We start from the raw sequence: 21,571 nt of genomic DNA, 5'->3' as shown, positions 1-21,571 counted from the left end.
AGGACCCGCGTGTTGAAAAGAGGTTCCCTTAGGTGGCGGGCAAGGCGGGAACGGACATCGTTGCATCGTTATCCTGGCCAGGGATGGTCAAGGTTGGTTGGGGGTTCTCACTTTGCGAGCTAATAAAAGGCAAGATTAGGTAAAAGCGACGGGGTTGCAAATTTTCTTGTGCGAATGTCCTGCCGGTCCTTCAGTTGCTTTAACCATGTCCTTCGGCGGGATCGCTTTGGCAACCCTTTCTTCTGACCGTGCTTTTGTGTGCAAACGATGCCGGCCCTACGGAACGGTTGCATTTGCGAACTGACCAATTGCACTATGCACTATGGAGCGACAAAATTGCACGCTGGTTGATACCCTGAACCCGTTCGAAACGAACCGTGGGTAAGATGTTCAAAAACAGCAAGAGCTAGAAGGGTTTAGTGTGTCCAATAAAGACTGTGCATGCTGAGAGTTGGGAGAAAAAAAAACGCTTTGTAAGACGAACCGAGTTTTGACTAAAACACGAATGAAATCGACAAATTGGTCGGTTGGCCCCCAAACTGATGCACAGCACGCCAAAGCACATGCTCTGAAAACCCATAACACAGAGAATAAATTCTGTGCCAGCCGGGTACAAACCCGTGTCGGGTTGCCTGTTGTCCTGCCCCGTCGCGTCGTTTTTTTTGTGTACGCTTTTCGAAGGAAGAACAATATTTATCCAACCCCTTCCGAGCCGGAAACGGGATGACGCACTCCTCCTGGCGTCGCCGGATATTTAGACTGACGCGACAACGGGACAGCGTGTTATTGTTTTCGCTTTGTCTATGGATCCTTACAACATAAAAGGGCCGCATTGGGGTGCGGAAGAATTATTGTTCTACTTATCCCAGCCACAACGAAACCAGATGAAAAGAACCCGGAAGTCGAGAGGAACTTTTCAGGCGACACCAAATGCCTCCATTTGGAGACCATTATATGACACCTTATTTCGCATATATGTATGAGGAATAATCGCAGCTACAATGCACTAATACGCATGTGTTACACACTAAAAGTTTCATGATCCAAGAAAGGCGATGTTTTATCGGCATTACGTAATTTCGTTTATTTTTTACATTCGTTCTTACGTGGCTAGATGGCTTAACTATGAAATACTGCTTGTAGGTATCAGTCTTCGAAACGGGAACGGTATTCCCATTTTCGCCTGCTTCCAATATTCTCTCTCTTATTCCTACGGCGCCGGAGTCAGACCGGCTGGTCGCATCAAGCGAACGCCCACCTGCCCATACTCGCAGGCTCACTGTACATAAGTTCTTCGGACGCTATTTACAGACGTTTCGTCGTTCGACGGTACGTTACACCGCTAGGACGCAACGGAGGTCGTCACACCGTACAACGCCAACTGCTTCCGGGCAGCGGCCAGCTCAAACTTAAGCTCAATGTTTTCCCGCTCGAGAAACGCAGCACGGATCGCAATTTCATCCTCCTTAATTCGACGCCGATCGCGAGATTTCTTTGCTGCCGCGTTGTTCTTCTTGCGTCGCTCGTAGTAGGCCGAATCCTTCACACCACCACCACCGCCATTGACCGTCATGGAGAGCGACGACAATGACGTTTGTTCGCTAGCACCGGGGGCGGAGTCACACGATGACAGCCCGGTGACGTCACTCGAATCCGCATGGTCGCTTGACGGTGGTTCGGTTGCGTCCTGCGATGGCGTCATTACGTGCTGATTGGCTGACGCAATGGCGGATCGTTGCGACATTTCGCCGACACCGGGCTTCGGTTGTGATTTGGCCGCCATGTTGGATGTGAACGAATGTTCGGGCGCTTGCTGCGATGGCGGTTTTTCATCACACGATTCAGACGATGCGTCACTGAGAGCGGCCGATTGTGATGAGGCGGCTGATCGCGAGGAACATCCCGCGAGACGGCGCATTTTTGGGTTCGAAACGGTCGGTTGTCCTCCGTTTGCGGCGTGGATCTGTTCGAGCATGCGTTTCCGAAATAGGTTGTACTTTTCGGCTGAGTTTGTGTCCAGGATGGTGTCACTTGCTACGAAACCAGCCGCAAGGCTTAGCGGATCGCGAGGATATGCCTTAAAGGGCCGCGACAACTTGCCATCTCGACCCACCACCATCGGGTATTGGCCAGCTGCCGTCGGTTTACCACCCGTTCCTTCCTCTTTGATCTTGGGCCGTTGGCTCGAGCTAACTAAGGACGTGCCTTCGGAGCCGGATTCGGACAAAACGTCAAGTTCCCGATGGCGCACGGGACTGGATGAAAAGGCCACCGCCGGGCATATCGGAGACTGTTGTTGCGCAGGCTGAGGAAGTTGCTGCTGGAGATGGTGGTGATGTTGAAGAGCCACCGCTGCGGCTGCCGCCGGAAGCAAATAGGGCGACATTGCTGGTGTTCGGTGTGACTGGTGTTGTAGCAAATGTTGCTGCAAAATGTCCGTTTCCGGGTGTGTGCCTTTCGCCAGACCTAGCCCATGTCGGTGGAAGGTTTGGGGGGTAGGAAGCAGATGGCCTTGATGCGTGTGGTGCCGCAACTCGTCAAAATGGAGCAGAGACTTGGTGGGAGATAAGCGACGAACCCGCACCATATCGCTGTAGTTGAGAAGGATTGTGCTTTCGGGTCCACCGGGGGCCGCGGGTTCGCATTGTGGCGAACTATGGTTACTGGGTGGAGGCGTACCACCGACGTCACTGAAGCAGTGGTACGATGGAGAAGGCGTTTTACGGGCATCCAACGAATCACGCCGTTTCGACAGATCTAACACACCGGAATCGGTCGATTGAGGGCGGCAGTTTTGGTCGGCCATTTTAGGTGAGGCCGGGGAGTAGAGTGACGGGCTGAGACGGGGTTCTGGCGAAGAGAAAAACCATTCAATAAGCACCAACGCGGAGCTGGGAAGAAGGGCTTTATTGGGACTAACCTGCTTTTAGGTCCATCATGAATTGAGCCATCATTTTGGGGGCCGTCGTTCGTTCGGCAATTTTTTTCTCCAACCACTAAGCTAAGCTAAGGCTAACGCGTGGTCACTTTAACTAAGATGAGGTTCACAAATATACAACTCTCGAAGACACCGATCATACAACACAGCACAACACCTCCGGCGTGCGAGGTTTAATCACTTCCGACCTCCAGTCTCCAGTACAATCTCAACCGAAATGGACTCGCTTTCGACCACCGGCGTCCTTTTATACGCCTACAACCACCCCCGCCCAGGTCTAGCAGGGTCTCGCTTTATCCTTCACCACATTCGCAACCTTTCTCGCTTGTCGGCCCTTTTCTCCCTTTTCGCGTTTTCCTACCGTTATGGGCTCGTGCGAAAAAGAAGAACCCTTTCAAAACGGGGCCCCTTTTTCCTGATTCTGACACCAAATTTTCCTACCCACACTCGTGACCCAGGCGCTTTCAACTGACCGATGCCGGCGGCTCACCCTTCCTGCCTCCCTGACCGATGCCTTCTACCGTTCGAGGCACCTCTCCCGACCAATCCGGAAGGTGCCACCGGATGGCAGAAACGGTACGTACTGTTCTTGGCCCCTGCGTTTTCACCCTGCGCTAAATATCTATATCTCTCTCGCTCTCGTAAGCACCCGGTTCTACGGTAAATCGCATCGTGTGTCGCACTCCGAACGCACTGAATGCACTTGAGAGAGCAAATGATGACCCCGAGGGCAGGCAGTAAGGGGCGAGTGTGGGTTTTCCGTGAGATTGACAGTTCTTTCGGATAGCCGGAAAGAATCGGAACAGTTATGTTGGCCGCCGACGGCCATGGTCTTTTGCGGAAGGGGTGTAGCATTCTGGGAGGCTTACTTCCGCATGCAATACGCCTGCAAAAGGGTTGTCGAAGGTTAGATTAATCAATCTAAAAGCCTCACGGTTAGCGATGGTTGCGGGCGGTTCGTGTAATCCATCCAATTGCTCCATGTAGAAGAGAACCAATGGGCAATGGAGCACGAAACTAAGCCGAACTAATTAATTTTCTATGTGATAATTTGCTTAAAAACCACTCATTTAACTGCCACAAAAAGTGGCATTGTTTCTAAAGTATTCACTTCATGTTGGTATTGCATGAATTTAAGCTATTGTTGAGTCATTTGCAATTTTACGATCCTCAAATATGTGATAAGTTGGTGATTTCATTGCTACAAAAGACTTCAACGTGGCATTACGATACAAACATTATTAAAGTTCAGCAGATATTTTAATACAAGCATACGAGAATCAAATACTAACAGATACAGCTGATACATTGGTAAAGGGTCTTACATTTTCAATCAGAAAATATAAAATAATCAAAAATGTAGTTTGTTTACTGATCCACAGATCAAATGATTCCTTTCGATATGCTCCTTCATACACAAATGCAATTTCACTTCGTTCGCAATGAACCTTTGCCAACAATATCGCTATCTGCCCATCGTTTAGCAAGAGGTCTGAAGCGTGGCTAAGTGACGAACACCTCCAAACATACATGCTCATTACGGGCCACAGTGCACAAATGCGGAAACATACCCACTAAATGGAGGTGTGTCTGTTCTCGGGCTCAATCCGTCGGTCCAGCAAAGGGCCACGTCGTCGTAAAGAGGCCACGCGTCCGTCACAACCCTTCGCTGGTGTGACCTCGAGCCTCAGGACCATAAAATTCCCCCGAGGGTTTTTGCGAACGTTTGCGACCTGTGACCGAGCCAAAAACTCGTCCCCGGCAGCCGGCGAATGGAAATAATGAGCATAATTCGGTGCACGGGAAAGGTTTAATGTTTTATTAGAATCGAGCATATTTTCCCTTCGATGTGCAGGCAGCCCTTTCGAGGGTCCGAGAAGGTTTCGGTGTGACCAAGTACAGGGTCCCATTAGAGAAGGTCATTTCGCGATCGTGAGGATCGAGAGCGAAATTGTGCCACGGATGGGCTTAGCGAAATTTTCTATCGACCTTTGTCCAGCGCTGACCCCGGATTTTGGGTACCCACAGGTAAGACGTTACTTCGAAAAGAAGGATTGAAGGTACGCCCTTGCGAGAAAAGGGTTTATGGGAAAGTGGCCGCTTGATGGCACCCACGAAAATTTGCTTAACGCTTTGTGCGGTGTGATTTGGCGAAAGAAAAAGAAAAACACCACTTCCCGGCCGGAACCTGGGCTGTGTGGGAGTTTTATTTCGAGAGGAAGAAAATGTTGCACCTAATTAACAGGTCATTGTTGAAGGGCGTTTTTAAGCTCACATCTTCTAAGCCATAACGAGAAATAGCTAGAACCACGTGTATGAATCATGCCCCGTGGGATTCGTGAGAAAAAACTGATTTTTGCCTTTGATGATCTATGGCGATTGGGTGCGCTTATAATTGATATTGAGAAAATAATGCATGCTGAACAAGGGACAATTGAACTCAATTGAAACATGACAGTGAGGGGGATGAGATTTGCAGAGACAAATTATTTTTGACAGTATTTCTAATTAACAGTAATTTTTCGAGCAACCTAAACTGGTCATGTTTTATATACGTGTATATACGAAAAAACGAAAGACGTGTAAGGATATTTTATATCCTATCTGTCGGCTATCTATCGGCCAAGGAATCAAATTTCACATTGTTTCGGCATTTAGTCGATGCAGAAAACATAAATATGACGACAAAAGGCGAATTCTAAAATCAGTTCTACAAACACAAAATGTTTCCCAACATTCAACCCTACCGTTACTGACTCGTGGTACAAAAGCCACACATCCAAATCCAAGCAGGCCGGGAAAAGATCTACGTTTGATGTTTTGCAAAGGTAACTTTGTTTACGCTGCACTTCTCATCTCGCCCAACCCTCGATCGAGAGCTCATTTCCGGGCGCTGGAGCCTTTAAGGCGTCCGTGCACGAGACCGAAACCAACCGGCAGCAGGTTGCCGGAAGGAGCTTCTGCAAAGGCGAGAGATAAAGAGAACGAGAATGGCCAAACTTACATGCCGTTTTTCGTAAAGAAATCGTGTTGGGTGATGGACAAAAATTCGCTATCTCAAGGAACGTGTACCGGGGGCTCATGGGCCGTTTGGCTAATCTCTTCCTCAAACAATTACCAGACGCAAATGAATCCTTCCGAACGGGAGTGTTTGGATGCGTACGCACAAAGCACCGACATGTCCTTACGATTTTGCCGCTACTTGAGTGAGGCAGAGAAGCGTAAAACACAACGCTGCACCGCACAATGCACCCGGAAGCGGACAGTTTGGTCGTGCGAGCGTCCTTTTACTTTATCCTGCTTTTTTTTGTTCCTCTCTTTCGCATTTCCGCCAATCTCACCTCACCGATCAAAGGCTTTTTGTTGCCGCGCCTGGTGCATACTAATTGGTCTAAATCCTATTAGCCTTCGAAAGACAAGGAAGTACGGCAAAAAGAGTACTCCACGCTCGTGGCAGCGTGCTCCTGCGGCCGCAGTAAATCGGATTTACGCCGTGTTCCGCAAAATGTTCCTTTTTCACCTTAAAGGAGAAGCATCCTGGGTTGAGGGTGGAAAGCGATTTGCACCGTTTTATGAATGAATTTATTATTATCTCACTTTGGTCATCTTTTTTCCGGACTTAGCGATCGTACAACGCACAAGTGCCCATTTTGTGATAACCATATTTTTGTCCCTTGACTCGTATGTTTTTTTTTCCAATGGTCACGTTTTGAAGCGATCGGAAAGAGGACGCGCCTAATAATTATCATTATTAAGATATGGTTCGAAGGCTTGATCTTCGTTTGCTGCGAGCAAAATGAATCGCCTAGGAGAGGATTAGAGTGTCCCGATTGTGCGTTGATTGTGCCAAGTTGGGGTGGTTCCGTTGCAAACGGAAGGATCTGGTCATCCGCAACTCTTTCGAGCGTGGAATTTATTTTCCGGTTCGAGTTGTTTTCCTGCCTTCGGTACCTGGAAAGATGTGTTTCTGGTAGAGTTTTTATCCAAACTCTTTACCTTCCGAGCAAGAAGATTATAATTTTGATACCATCTGGTCAACGGATTTTTTTGGTCTTTAGCTGGACAAGTTTACGGAATTAGTATGAACGAAAATCCGAGCACCATTCACTTTTTAACCATCTGTTACTCGACAAAGATCCAGTACATGTTCATGCAGAAGGATCGAGGAAAAGGCAGGACGCGATTAGACCTAGGATTTCTAGGTTGTCAAAACCTTACGTTTGGAAAGTAAAATGAAAATATTTTTCATAAACACATCTATGCATTGTACATGATTTAATTAGGAATAATATTGAAATAATTGAAATCGTTACATCAACCTTGCAATTTTTACTATAATTAAGTACCTAAAAACTTCTATGGCCATCGTGATGGTGATCGCGCAAGGGTTAGTCTGCAAAATAACTACGTTTCAATGAAGACTAACCTTCAATGGACAACTCTCATAGTTATTTACCCTCAGCATTACATCTCTCGCCCATGGAGCGACTTTTCCCAGTAAGCACGTTACATATTACATGCACACGCCCATCGAACTCTCGCGTCGAATATTGGCTCAAATCCTGCCTGCGCAAGGACTCGTCAAGATGGACACACGATAAAGCACAACAATCTGCGCACACGAGGCAGCTTTAATTGACATCGAGCGCATATCGATCGAACATGCGTAAGGCCGATGTGCAAAAACAGAAATAAAGCGTATGGGCAGCGGCTCATATTTGGTGCGTTCACAAAACTCGAAGCATCTAACTGTACTTCTGGTCTTCCGTATTCCGGTACTTCGCGTACCTGCGAGCTCGTCCTGTCGACACTCCAATGCAACCCTTTTCCTTTCTTTCGCTCAGGCTTCAGATTAGCTAAAGCGTCCCCGAAAGGTCGCCGTCCCTTGCGCATTTGTTTGCATTCGTACGGCTGCACGCGTCGTACCGGGATTCGGACCGCAATAAACGGGGCTCCTATTTGGCATTCATGTGATGCACAGCAGCTTTAAGCCTCCGGGAGACCCACTTGGATGAAAACACTCGACTCCCGTCGGTGGCAGGGCCGCTTTTAATCCAAAACGGCAGTTCACATCGAACCGTTTTGATGAAAAATGTCATCCCAACCGATGCCGGCTGAATCGTGCGGAAAACCAGCTTTCAATCTGTATCCAGTCCCGTAATCACGTGCCTTCTTTACGACACACACGCTGCCATGGGAAAATACGGTTAATTCGACGCGGGAAAGGACCTTCGAAGAATGCGATCCCGTTAGGCAAGCATTCGATCAAACACGGGGTGGAAAAAGGTTTCACTGGTGCAGAGGCGGTAAGCGTAAGGAAGTGGGATTATGATATTCGCATGAAATGTCACCTTGCCCTTTTTCCGGGAGCCTTCCATGGCCTACTTGATTCGACGAAGTAGGCGCATTGTGAAGAGCGAAAAAAGGGGTCTATAATGTGAACGATTGATTGGCTTTTGGCACCTTTTATGTATTTTTTGAGGAAGAATCGATTTGGGTTGTGAGACCATCGATTTGGTCAGATTAACGACTGCTCAGCCTACGCCAAGTACCGTTGATGAGCCTTTTATCTCGTTTTTTTACCTTATGTGTTTGATTTTCTTTCGATTTAAGGGTGATCAACGTTCGAACAAAGCCTCAAAGTAACAATAAATTGGAGTTATTGTTATATATTTAAGAACGGCCTGGCCATATTTAGATTTGAATAATTTTTTTTTGAGCTGAAAGGCATTTCCTCCCATCAGCAGCAGATAGCCTTATCCCGGGCTGACTCGGTTAAACAATAAATAGGAGATAAACGATTCTTTTGACCGTGCGTGTTTGTTGAGCCAGATGTATGAACTATACAAGACGTTGCCCCACTGGCATGAAATAATAATCACAAATGCATGTTCATAGTCCTTCGAAAAGGAGAGCGAAAAGTAATGAAGTTACAACGATATGGCATCTGATTTTCCATGAAAATAATTAGCCCAACGCCAACGTCGTGGTGTTACCCAGCGGGAAGCTCGAAGCGTACCAAATGACAAATTGCTCGATCGCCATCCACGCGATCATCCATCAAACCGGAAAGCGAGAAGCGCAGAAATTTTCTGCCCTACACCGGAAAGATTCTCCCCTCGTCCTTTTGTCCCGAAGACCGTTGAGTGAAATTGCATCGGTTTGTTTATTATTTCTTCGCTTTCTCCGAAAGCCCATCCAACTCATGACGGACCATTCATACCGGACAGCATACGAAACGTATTTTCGAACGCCTCCCGGGACACGGCAAGAGAAAAGCGAAAACATCTGCATGCGGCTGCAGAAACTGGCCGCGGCTGGAAGTTGAAATCATTTTTCATTCTGGGCACCGGCCTTTCGGGTTGCTTGCTGGTACGCCATTCCAAAGAAAAAGGGTTTCACTAAGACCCGGTCCAGTAGGATGGGTTTGTTTATTTGATCGGGAGATTTGACGGAATTCTTGGCAACTGCAAAAGGACAAACAAAACCCTCCTGCCGGCCGATTCCTTCGAAGGCGGAGTCCTAAGCGATGATTGGAAGGAAAATAAACCGTTCATCCACTCGAGACGGTCGAAGGAAATGGATTCCGCATCGGAAATTGATTTGGCTCGTGCTGGCTCTTCCCGTTTGTGTCTGAAGGGTGGCGGAAAAAGGATACTTTGTTGGGAAGTAATGTCAAAGGCTGATGATCACGCGCCTCAACGGAATCAAATGGCGACAGGATACGACGAAGAAAAATAATCTTGCTTGTGAACGTTAAGCACTAGCATGCGTAAACAGAAGCATCGTAAAATTAAAACAAAGTCGACAGAATATCACTGCTATATTATCAGGAAATCATTGTCAACTGTGCTCCAAATTTTCTTAATACATTCTTTCGAAATTCGGGCGTTTCTTAGCTGTGAAGACATTTGACAAAAATGACCCAGAGGCGTCTGAATAGTCCTTCCGTTCGTAATCCACAGGCAAACGGAAAAGAGCAGAGGACTAATACGGCAGCTCAGCGTGCTAGCTGCATGCAAATGATCAATTATCTGCTTTCGGAAGCACGTCTCAGTGGTTTTGCCGAGTTTGAGTTAATCTGATTACAACTCAGGTTGCAAGAAGAGCGCCTGGAACCTAATTCCGTTGCAGAATCTTCATAATTCCTTGTCATTATTGTAGAATACTGAGCGAGTGCATACAAAATGTCACCGGACGAGTGGTCCCGAACAAAGCAACTCTAAAAAGAGAGGAGTTGTAAAAAAAAAGATCAAACAAATTCTCGACCCACGCGATTTACAACTAAAGCCCCAGCCTTCTTGGATGGATTGGCAGATTGAGATGTCCATTTTTCTGTCGTCTTCCGGTGGGCCCGCACGAAGGCGATTGACCGTGGGAAGCAGTGAGCCATGAAGGGTCTTCTTGGTGTCTTGTGAAGAAGAAAATAGCGGAAGGAAGCGGCTTCACTGGTTAGGATGCAAGACAAAAAAAGCTCCGATCACCCCACCGGAACCAGCTACCTGCGCACTTGACGTCGGCAAAACCGCAAAAAGAAACAAGCCCAGTAGCAATGCGCCTCAGCTCAGTACTCAATTGTGTGGTCAAGGTTGTCCGGGGGTCATCATCGATCAATCATAATTCTAGCATAGATTTCTCGCAAAGTTCCGTAGTTCAGTTCTGTTCGCAAAAATCCTTCAATTCCAAAATTCCGGTCGGAAGTCGCGTAACGAATCGCGTAGACCTCTACTGTTTGATGACGACCACCGGGCTAGTCGAGGTCATCAGAACGAAAATGAACTCGCCCGATCGCTTTCACCCGCCAACTTGTCCTAGATGACGCACCAGACGGGCTATTCCCTTTCCGGGTGCACTCCCTTGCAGGGCTCAATGACTTAACAACCGGTTCCGGGTAAAATTGCGATACTTCAGCAGGGCTAGTTAACCGGCCCAGACAAACCGTGGCGTTGCATCACCTCCGGTAGCCCTACCGAATGGGCCCATTGACCTGGTTCGCGGGTTTGGTACGAGAATATTTTCGCCACCGGAATAGGAAGGGGGAACGTTTATGTAACATATTCGGCGCCTCATTTTCACCACAAATTGGTCGTCGAATCATTGTCACAAACGTACGCTTAGAGCTGCACGTACGTCTATGGAACTTAGAATCGTTTCAATAACTAAAAATCGAAGGTTAAGAACTAAGACATGGGACAAATTTGGACCTCATATCAGATGGAATATCGACGGCTTACATGATGTGCTAGAAATGTGAGACATATTTATCGAAAAACACACAAAAACAGCGTGTAATTCTGTTCAGTACTCCTGGAACAACGAAGCAAAAATCTTTGAAAGGATCTGGTTTTAAGATCGGTTGGTGAGATGAAACGATAGGTCCAAGTTCATAAAATGACTATGCAAAAAAAAAAATGATCAACGAAAAAACTCGCTCTCTCGGAATCTACTAAACGATCGAAATGACCGCAGGAAACCCAATAGGTCACGTGGATGAAGCCAAATGATAAGCATAAGCAAATCCCAACTCTCGGCTCCATTTTCTCTACAAAACGAACCTCAGAATGAGCGTAATGTTATTACCAGATCACGCGGAATCCATCGTGAAAACCAAGCAGCTTCTGTCAATAGAGAGGGCAGGAACACGCCCTTTCGGAGGTTTTCCCATCCTCCATGTTGTTTTTTCTTCTCCTTCTCTGTCTGGCACGACGAAAACGAAATGTAATCTTGATTTAAGATTATGTTTTCTATTTTTTGAGAGCATAAAATTACACACCAAAACAAACAGAAATGCTTTATCTGTTTTTTTTTTCCTGCGCGCTAAGGAGAAAAAAAACTCACTGCTGGCCGCCTGCTGAGATGCTGACCCTTTCTGAGCCCAATGTCTTGCGGAGGATGCAATTTGCAAAGAGTTTAATCACCGAACGGGTGCAGCAAAATGAACACCTTCCTGAGACTGTGCTAATCTCCGGGAATTGGCCCAAAATCTCTTGACCTTGTGCAAAAGACACCCTGCGTTCGCTGGAGGGATGTTTTGTGGGACACTTCTTTCTTCCCGGAGGTGCGAGCGCAGTTTCGTAGAAAGTCCGGCAAGGATTAACGTATCTTGTCATTTTTTTTTCGATATATCCTTTCGTATTGTGTGATGCTTTTTTCTCATTTTTTACTTCCACACTCCCAGCTTTCATTTGTTTCGTTTGTCTTGCGGATGGAAATGCAGATCGAGAATCGATTCTATGCGACGCCCGTGGGCAAATCCTTTCGCATTGAACATTTGTCCCGTTAAACCCGATACGGTTATTCCCATGGTCAGAGGGAAAGGACTGACAATTGAAGCACGCCCGGTGAAAATGTGCGAACCGTTGATTCGTCATGCGGCTCTCGGGACACCTTTCTCACCCGGCTCAAAATGATTCAAAGTACGGAAGTTTTTATACAAATGTTGATTATGCATCAGGAAAGTGAACACTTTACACCCGTTTGCTACATGGATGGATCAATCGGGAAAGCATTTTTGTGCTTTGTGTGGCTACGTGAATAGGAGGAAGTAATGGTGGTCATATGTTTCTGGGAAATAGAATTCCACGCGACATTGCTGCAGATTAACGATGCATCACAGAACTGGCAAGCCTTTCTACATTTCTTTGTTTAGTTCATCCTGCATCTTGTAACGGATTACAGGACCAGAGCTAACGGGGTTCTTTTGATGGCTCCGAATTAACAGAGCAATCCATGAAACGTTTCATGAACACATTTGATCAATTAACAGTTTTTCAGCTGTTGGTTGTTTGGAAAATGTGTCCCATTTGAAGGCATTTTTATTTCACTTTATGGCATCACTCATGTGAAGAAAAAACTGAATCCACATGAACTGTTGCTGTCTTAAAATAGAATGAAATTGTTCGAAGTAAGTAGCGGTTTAATATACATCTTCATGATATATGCTATCGTGCATTAAAATTATGTATTACTCAGTTTCCATCTTACGCAGTGATGGACGCGCATTTTTGAGTTGGTAATGGCGCTTCAGCGACGTCTTAAACCTACAATCCAACAGGTTTCTCTAAATTGACGTTTGTTTGGGTTACTGTTCCTGCGTCTACAAAACACTCCCTATACCTAACCAAACACCAATTAAATGGTCGTTCAACACTCCCGATTAGCTTTTAATCTGCTCGCTATTACCTCCAGCAAAACATACACCTCGTACCGATGGAAAGGATTCCTTCCTTCAAGAAGCTCCTGCAACAACGTAGGGTGGAAAAAGAAAGCAAACGTTAGGTAGAAAACGACCGATCAATTGAGAAGGATCGTGCTTTTTGCCTGTGCATTTGGCAGGTCGGTGTTCTAGAAGCCACAAAGTTACGCACTGAAAGGCGAAAGAAAAGGCGTGGAACAATGGATGCCCAAAGGATGCTGCAGGAGATTCGAAGAAATCTCGGACCGAAATGGCATAATCCGCAAGACTTTACGATCGGATGCGACAATGGCCACAGCTAAAAGGGACGAAGCATACTGACCAGCAGCATTACTGGATTTTCTCTTTCTTCACGGTATCTTCGAGAAAATGCGGACACATTTCCACTTACTCGCTTGACCATTTGGCAGCTTAGAAAGGGTAGGCTGTATCATGTTTGACCATACGTATCCCTCGAGGATAAGGATGTCCAAAGCGAGGCAAAACCTGCAACCGTTACGATCGTCCACGTTAACTAACCCTTCTTTAGGGTCATAAAAGTTGCAGCAAATTGTTGCCTTGGTGTTCCATGAGCTCAGCGCACCAATACGCTCTTCGTAATGATTTGCTAATTTCTACTCAAACAATTACGGCACACCTTTTGGGACTTGGGGTACCCGAAACGGAGAGTTTATTTTCATGCAAATTTCCTATTTCTCGCTAGTTTCATTTTCATTCCTTCTTCTCACAGATGTGGTCAAGCAAAACCGACGGACATACAGCTCAGTAGTTGCAGCGGGCATTCGTGAGTTGGCAACTTTCTTTCATATTTTCTGCGCGGTAACTTGTTTGAGGTTTGCATCAGGACCCTCGCTCCCGCTAGAGTCTCGCATACTTACACCCGGTCAACCCGTTGGAACACGAGTTGCGGCTCAGATATATCCTTCCAAGAACTAACCCCCTTGACGTTGAGAAGCAAAGCAATCATTCAAAGTGCGGACAATTCGGCGTCCAATGCGGGAAGCGATTCTCCCGCTCTTTATTGTACAGTGACGACTCCACGGAACTGCGCCAGTAGTTCCGCTGGCTACGTATTACTCAAATGCGATCCGAGGTTGTATATGGCGTGGCTTACTTCTGCTTGATCACGTGCGGTAAATCGTACTTGCCTCGGACGCACTTGATCTTCACGCCGGGCAAATCCTGGCAGCGTCCAACACGCACCAGCACGATGTTATGCTCCTGCAGGTTGTGGCCTATGCCGGGAATATACGCCACCAGCTCCTTGCCCGTCGACAACCGCACCAGTACGCACTTCCGGTTGGCGGAGTTGGGTTTCTTTGGCTTCTTGATCAGTGTCTTCAGCACGACGCCCTTCGCGAACGGTTTGCCATCCAGAGGCTGACGAGGCGGTCGGACCTTGAAGTGGGGCCCTGTCCGATGCATCTGGTTCAAGGTGGCCATTGTGCTACGCTGCAGGAAGGACGAGATCGCTACAATAGAGTAAAAAGGGGAAAGAAAATCGTGAGTTCGCGACAGCCGTCTTGGCACGTGCAGTTCTCGTACGGTGTTCGGAGTAAAATTAATACCCGCAAGGCAGCTGCTCCTGGACTTCCTACATCCCAAGTAAACAAAGCAAATCGAGCGATTCGCTAGCAAATTGATTTGAGAGTGAAGCATCCAATAAAGCCATCACACCCCAAAGGCGACACTCCGCGATGATGGTGCATATTTCGTTTCGAAGAATAAATAAACCACCGGAAAGCTCTAGAATGCTTAGCTTTAAATAGGCAAGCTATCGCTTTCGATTCTCGAGGCACGTTTCTTTTACAGCCCTCGAAAAAAAAAAATCCTACCATAATGGGATCGATTCCGTACCGGTGTTTCGTGAGGGCCAATCAAACTCCCAGATCAAGCCTTCGTGATTATGTTGGCGGCTTGTCGACGAACGGTTTGTACCTTGTAAGTACCATGCTCGACACGTGCTGCTGACCGTTAAATGCGGTAACGATGGATCGATCGGTCACGATAATGCCCCTTCTTGGGTGAGGAATTGTTTCGTCTTAACTGTCCTTTTGTGGCTCCTTTCTTTGTGCCTTTTGTGTGCGTGTGCTTGTTACGAGCAGTAATAGAGAAGGAAACGAAACAATGCCATCTTTGACAGATCGATCGAGTCGGCAAGTTTCTCTTGAGAGGTTGACTCAATTCGTTTTGGTCAAACCAAACCTTTGTCCGAGCGTCCGATGATGTGCTTGCATTATTTTGGTCAAAGAAAAGGCTTGCATAAAACAAAAAGGATTGCGGTGATCGGACAGGCAACCAATTTTGTGGTACCGATCTCACTTTGGACTGCAGAATTAAGACGTCGTGAAAATTATCAACCATCGAATACAGCCCATTGTTTGTTGCGAGAGTAGGGAAATGAAAGCCCGAAACAATGCCAAATCTTTGATGCATCCCAATGTCACCCCGATCGATCGATCAATCGATCATAGGTTAGGAGTTGCTGTTCGATACCGGACTGGGCGCCGTCCTCTGGTCACATTGCACGGGAATGCACGCCTGCAGTTCATTATCTCACCAAACAGATCATCCAACTGGTCCATCTAAGGTATTAGCCTGGAGTGTTCACTTCGAGGGCGCTCTGCAAAACGGCGCAACTAATCCCAAGCACGTCAGCTGGAGGGAAACATTTTGGACACCCGGGTTCGGGCAGGTAGGTGTCCTTCTTGTGATTGAAATCATCATCCCTGCGCTGCCAACTGGACCCAAAATCTATAGAAGCTATCAGCAACAGCCTGCTTCGATTGCTGTGGAATTTCGTAGAGCTTCACCACGACGATCGTCAGTTCGTCTGGTGCGGCGTAAACCAGAACCATTTTACCGTGCCCGAAAACTCATCGATCCGTAACAAGCGATCAGCGGGCAGTGAAAATAAAATAAAAACTCCCGCACATAAATCAACATCCGCAATCTAGAAGGGTTCAAGTGTTGCCGAGTGGACCCTCCACGGAACGGGCTTTGGTGCGATGCGGCCATTTTCCGTTTTGCGGCAGCAATCTGCAACCGAAAGCGAGCGTACTTAATCAGAGGTAATACCAACACAGCCACATCAGAGCCCGCTTGACCACGATTAGCCGCCACCACCGGCCGGTCAGCATCGTGACGCAGCTAAATCCCGGACACGAAGGGACGACCATTTCGTTGGCCGCAACCCGGTCACGGTTGGTCCAGCTGAACAAAACCCCTTCCGGCAAGGCTATCTCGGGGCGGTGACATTCTAGAACGCGCTGACTAATCCTTTACGGGACTGAGGAAAGTACACCGTAATGACCACTCTCTCTCTCTCTTTTTCACTTTCTCTGCCTCGGAAAAGCCGGGTGCGATCGGGGTGCACATTTCCACGACATTGACGGGCAGATGTTTGCCAATTCGTGGTGGACAATGGACAATAAAGAGTGTGAGACGAAGAGCAATAATGCTCTCCCTTGGTTAAGGTGGACAAATTACAGAATGACCCGAGCTAGATGCCTTAAGATAATCAGAAGGGGTGAGCGAAGTGATGCAGAATGACAGAAGCAATTGCAAAAGGCGTGCGTTTGCCTCACAGATTTCAATTACGAGCGATGGTATCATTCTTCAGAATGCATATGATATTCTATCTGAGTTTGATTCCACAATTTTATAGTTTTCGTTCAAAGTTAACAGTAGTTTCGTTGTTAAGGAAAACAACAACAAAGAACATTGAACTCTTTTTGTCGTTCAAATTGCGACACATTCTTATAAGAGTATCCCGCAGAACAAAACCGACGCAGCTTTTCCCAATCTTCTAAGAAAGCTTCTGAAGTTCTTGCGAGAATGCAAAATGATGCGTCTTGCAAGAAACCCAGGCTCTCAATTTTGCTTCGAACGGCGGCTCTAAATAGCAATCCTCCTATTGGGCAGAATAATCTTGCATGCTACTCAACGACGGACGACAATGCATGAGAAGGATGTTTTCAAATGATCTCCAATTTTCACACGTGTACAAGCAGAACAACGCAAGGCATACATGGACCGTCACCCAAAAGCTGACGCATGGTCAAGCCAATCAGTTGAGCATGAAAAGAATTTTGAACGGTTCCGGATTATGTGTTTGCGGCAAGGACGACCACAGTGGAACAATGAAATTCAATCTATATGGAAATGAGCTTTCTTTTCGGACCTTTTTCTATGTTTTCTTTTTCGCTCACTTGTCCATTGCATTCCTGTTGGATTTGGGTGTGACCTTTTCTGGACAAGCTTCCTGTATTGCAGAGCGAGCCACCCAAAAGTTGCACACACAAAAATGCACATAAGGGAAGCTTTTGACACGTTGCATACAATCGCGCTTTTCATAACCATAGGGTTGCGAGGAAAAGAATACCACCAGTGAGCCTTTTCCAAATCCCTGCAAACGTCACCACTGATTTGTAATCACAGGTGTGCCGTTTAGGAGCTACAAAACGAGGCTCATAACGGTTTTATTCTTTTACACTCTCAATCGCGCAAAGCGAAAGCCAGCTAGGTTCACAAATTCGAGTAATATACCTACCAATCGCTTGTAAGCTATGAGCAAATTGATACCACTAAAATAAGATAAGATGATAAGACGTGATAGACAATGTGATGAAGTGTACAGGTAACGAAGAGCATGGCATCCTTTTGTCGCTTCATGCAAATGCCTACTGCGACACCCAAGTGTTGATGTTTAAAGTATACAAATAACTCTCCAGCGCAAGAAAATGGGAAATTTTCGAAATTAATTCCCACGACAATCGTTCAACAACTCAACCATAAGAGCCAACCTGTAATTGATATTGTATAACACCGCACATGATTAGATAACGGTAATGATTCTCTGGAGCTTGTTAAAACAGGTTAAGTATTATCTAAGAGTTCAGCAAACAAAACGCTTAAAGGCGTGTCTGTTATTGGAGATAATTGTGTCTGCTGACGACAAAGCATCCAAGAATTCTTAGCAAAGGTCCATGACGTATGTTGCTTGTGTTGACAACGTCGTTTTCCAATGCCGAATTCGATATTGTAAAACAAGGGCAGAAACCCCTAATCTGCCACTATCGGTGCCACGAAAACGCTAGCTCGCAAGAATGGACTATCAATCTGCGGGCGGTATCTAAATGATGCATCCATTTTATGGCTGCAGTTGATCGGAATTTGGCACCGCGCAGCAGAACACTCTTGATCTCTTATCGGTGAAAGAAAAGTTTTAAAGTGTCCAACTTGCGCCCCGCGGCCATTCAGTGTGATTTGCGATAGTCTACGAGATGGTAAAGTGGTACACTATGGGTCGCACGTACAGGCCCAACTGCTGCAGGGTGGTGTTGCTGTTCGTGGCTTTAGTGAAGCTTGGTGGAAGTGTTGGTACACACGCAGCGAGTCCTCTACCGGATGAGAGTTTTCTATGGGCCCCATCCGTAGACGTATCTCATGTAGTGCCATCGCAAGAAGTCGACACGAGTTACTTCCTGCCGAATGTAACCTTTCCGACGCATTACTCCATCGCACTGCATACCGACATCCACGAGGATGTGCGGACGTTCAGTGCCAAGACCTGGGTGTATCTAACCTTTGTGGAGCCTACCGATCGAATAACGATGCACGTGCAAGAGCTCACCATAGAGTCGGTGAATCTCTACCGAGTACCCAACTCGGGTGGAAATCCGGTCTGGATCGATGAACCCACGTACATGATCAACATTGCTACGGAGCATATTGTGTTTCGATGTGCCAGCACGCTACCCGTAGGAAACTACGCCCTCGAGGTCAGTTACACCGGGTCGATGCGAAACTATCAGAGTGGGTATCTAGTGTCACGGTACCGTGACGCCGAGAACCTGTGGCGTTCAGTTGGTACGACCCACTTTCAGGCGACACTAGCCCGACGCGTGTTCCCTTGCTACGATGAGCCGGCTCTAAAGGCTACGTTCGATCTGGAGATCACTCATCACCGCACGTACAGAGCCATCGCAAACATGCCCCGAATGAGCTCCGAAATTGATCCCACCAACCGGGAGTATATGGTGAGCCGCTTCCAGCGAACGCCCAAGATGTCCACCTATCTGCTGGCGTTCGCAGTGACAAATTTCGTGACCCTCAGTGAAGGTGCCCACGAGGTGGTAGTCCGCAGCAATGCGCAAGAAGCCGCCAAATATGCGGTGACCGTTGGTGCGACAATTCTGGAGCGTTTGGGTACGTATCTGGGGCTGTCGTACTACGACTATATGCCGAAGATGACTTCCATTGCCGTGCCCGATCGAGGTACGGGTGCGATGGAAAACTGGGGACTTGTGACGTACGGGTAAGTCAACGTCAACGTAAGGCGCCATAGGCGCCAAGGAGACACGAGCGGTTGTATCGGAAATTGGATCCATCCGTTATCTACACCGACCGGTCAATTAATTGCAGGGAACCATCGCTATTGTACGACCCGGCCGTAAATACCTATCGCAATCGTAAACGGGTTACAACCGTCATCGCTCACGAGTACGCACACCAGTGGTTTGGTGATTTGGTCAGCCCAAGCTGGTGGGATTACATCTGGCTGAATGAGGGTTTTGCCACGCTGTACGAGTACTACGCCACGAAACTGTCCGACCCCGGGGATGAGTACTGGGAGTTGTTCAACGGTGAAGTGATCCAGCGAGCGTTCCTACAGGATGCAGCCGAAAACATCCGCCCGATAAACTGGAATACGGCGACGCAGAATGAGGTCGCCAGTTTGTTCGACATCATCGCCTACCAGAAGGGTACGACCAGCGTTCTCTGTGCCATTTGGAGTAGAAATAGACATCTCACAAACTATCATTACCCGTGCTTTCCCTTCCAGCTGGCAGTGTGCTGAACATGTTCCGTAATGTTCTAGGAGAAAGTGCCTGGCAAGAGGGTTTGAAGCAATATCTCATCAGTCGCGGACTTGACGCAGCAACGGAGGAAAACCTGGCCACCCATCTGCAGCAGGCGATCGAAGGTAAGGACATCCTGCCATCGAGCGCGAACGTGCGAGATCTGCTTGCTTCCTGGACGGACGCAGCCGGGTTTCCCGTGCTCCACGTCCGCCGATTGTATCGTGACGGTGCGATGGTCATCTCCCAGGAACGCTTCCTGGAGCAGAGTGTTCTTCCGACCAGCCACGTATGGCACATTCCCTACAACTATGCGTTCGAGTCATCCGCAACGTTCTACGATCTATCGACCACTGGGTGGCTGTCATCACGCGCGGCTTTGATAAGTACGGCTGTGCCGGATAACGAGTGGGTTGTCTTCAACAAACAGCAGACGGGGTACTACCGCGTTAATTACGATCGGCGCAACTGGGAACTGCTAACGGAGGCGCTGATGATCAACCACTACGCCATCCATCGGCTCAACCGAGCTCAGCTTATTGATGATGCGTTTTACCTAGCTCGAGCTGACCTCCTGGACATGGCGGTTGTGTTGCGGATGATGCGCTATCTAAGCTCCGAACGCGACTACGCTCCTTGGTTTGCGGCTGACAAAGTACTGACGTACTTGTACGACAAGTTGCGCGCCACTGAACACGAGCACGCGTTCCTGGTGTACGTGGACGAGCTTATAGCGGGTGTGTACGCCACTGTATCAGTGGATACGGTCAATTCCAGCGAAACTACGCTGTACAAGTACCTGCGACAATTGATCACCGGTTGGGCGTGTCGCATTGGATACCGCGATTGTCTGGAGCGTTCTCGTGTGGCGCTAAAGAATGAGTACGCGCCCACCGCAGGATCTCCGGTGCCAGTGCATCCTGACGTCCGTGCAGTCGTCTACTGTCACGGTTTACAGGAAGGTAGTGGCGTGGAATTCCAAGCTATCTACCAGCGCTTGATGGCGTCACGTAACCAGGCTGAACGAACAGACCTCATCGATGCCCTCGGATGCTCCCAAAATTCGGATGACATCAGAACGCTGCTGGCAACAGTCCTGTTCAGTGCTATGCCCGAATCGAACTTTGTATATCTTTCCGACGAACGGAACCAGCTGTTCCGAGCCATCTACTCCGGTGGGAGGAAACCAACGCTGGCGTTGATGGAGGTACTCCGGGATACTGTCACGTTGCAACAGATGCTAGCGTAAGTTTCTGCGGGGTAGAATTTCTAAACAATTATTTCAGTCAACCAAGGTTTCTGGTTTCTTCTTCTCTACATAGAATCGTCGGTGAAGGCACCATCAGCAACGCGGTTTCCAATATTGCCCAGCGAACTAACGGACCGGATGAGATGGCTAGTCTGGAGACGTTCCTAGCGGCGGTAAACGGTTCGCTGCCACCCAGCACCATCAATGCGGCTAGAGAAACTGCCGCCTTACGTCCAAAATGGTTCACCACAGCCGAGGGACTGATTGTGGGCGAGTTTCTTGAGCAGTACAATGCCTAGTTTGGTCATTTACTCTGTACACCCGGC

At 47.7% G+C, this 21,571-nt stretch overlaps 2 protein-coding genes across 2 annotated transcripts; one reads left to right on the top strand and one right to left on the bottom strand.

Annotated features, from left to right (window-relative positions):
* Positions 1–1,221: 1,221 nt before the first annotated feature.
* LOC128720083 (protein giant-like) lies at positions 1,222–2,954 on the bottom strand. Its single transcript, XM_053813729.1, has 2 exons — positions 2,921–2,954; positions 1,222–2,850 (listed from the first exon to the last, which is right to left on the bottom strand). Exons 1-2 carry the CDS (start codon positions 2,952–2,954, stop codon positions 1,343–1,345), a joined length of 1,542 nt encoding a protein of 513 aa, XP_053669704.1. The 3' UTR covers positions 1,222–1,342.
* Positions 2,955–11,964: 9,010 nt separating this feature from the next.
* Positions 11,965–21,544, top strand: LOC128721600 (aminopeptidase N-like). Its single transcript, XM_053815368.1, has 5 exons — positions 11,965–12,043; positions 18,573–19,452; positions 19,560–19,900; positions 19,981–21,241; positions 21,319–21,544. Exons 1-5 carry the CDS (start codon positions 11,965–11,967, stop codon positions 21,542–21,544), a joined length of 2,787 nt encoding a protein of 928 aa, XP_053671343.1.
* Positions 21,545–21,571: the final 27 nt, after the last annotated feature.

The sequence above is a fragment of the Anopheles nili genome, chromosome 2, assembly GCF_943737925.1.
Source record: "Anopheles nili chromosome 2, idAnoNiliSN_F5_01, whole genome shotgun sequence".
Classification (NCBI taxonomy): domain Eukaryota; kingdom Metazoa; phylum Arthropoda; class Insecta; order Diptera; family Culicidae; genus Anopheles; species Anopheles nili.
This window is presented reverse-complemented; position numbering and strand designations above follow the sequence as displayed.

Bases quoted from the DNA above. Each gene is read 5' to 3' on its own strand.
- LOC128720083 (XM_053813729.1), bottom strand. From the start codon at position 2,954: ATGATGGCTCAATTCATGATGGACCTAAAAGCAG. The intron at 2,851-2,920 runs GTTAGTCCCAAT...TCTCTTCGCCAG, and splicing joins CATGATGGACCTAAAAGCAG to AACCCCGTCTCAGCCCGTCA.
- LOC128721600 (XM_053815368.1), top strand. From the start codon at position 11,965: ATGTTTTGTGGGACACTTCTTTCTTCCCGGAGGTGCGAGCGCAGTTTC. The intron at 19,901-19,980 runs GTACGACCAGCG...TTTCCCTTCCAG, and splicing joins CATCATCGCCTACCAGAAGG to CTGGCAGTGTGCTGAACATG. The intron at 21,242-21,318 runs GTAAGTTTCTGC...TTCTCTACATAG, and splicing joins ACGTTGCAACAGATGCTAGC to AATCGTCGGTGAAGGCACCA.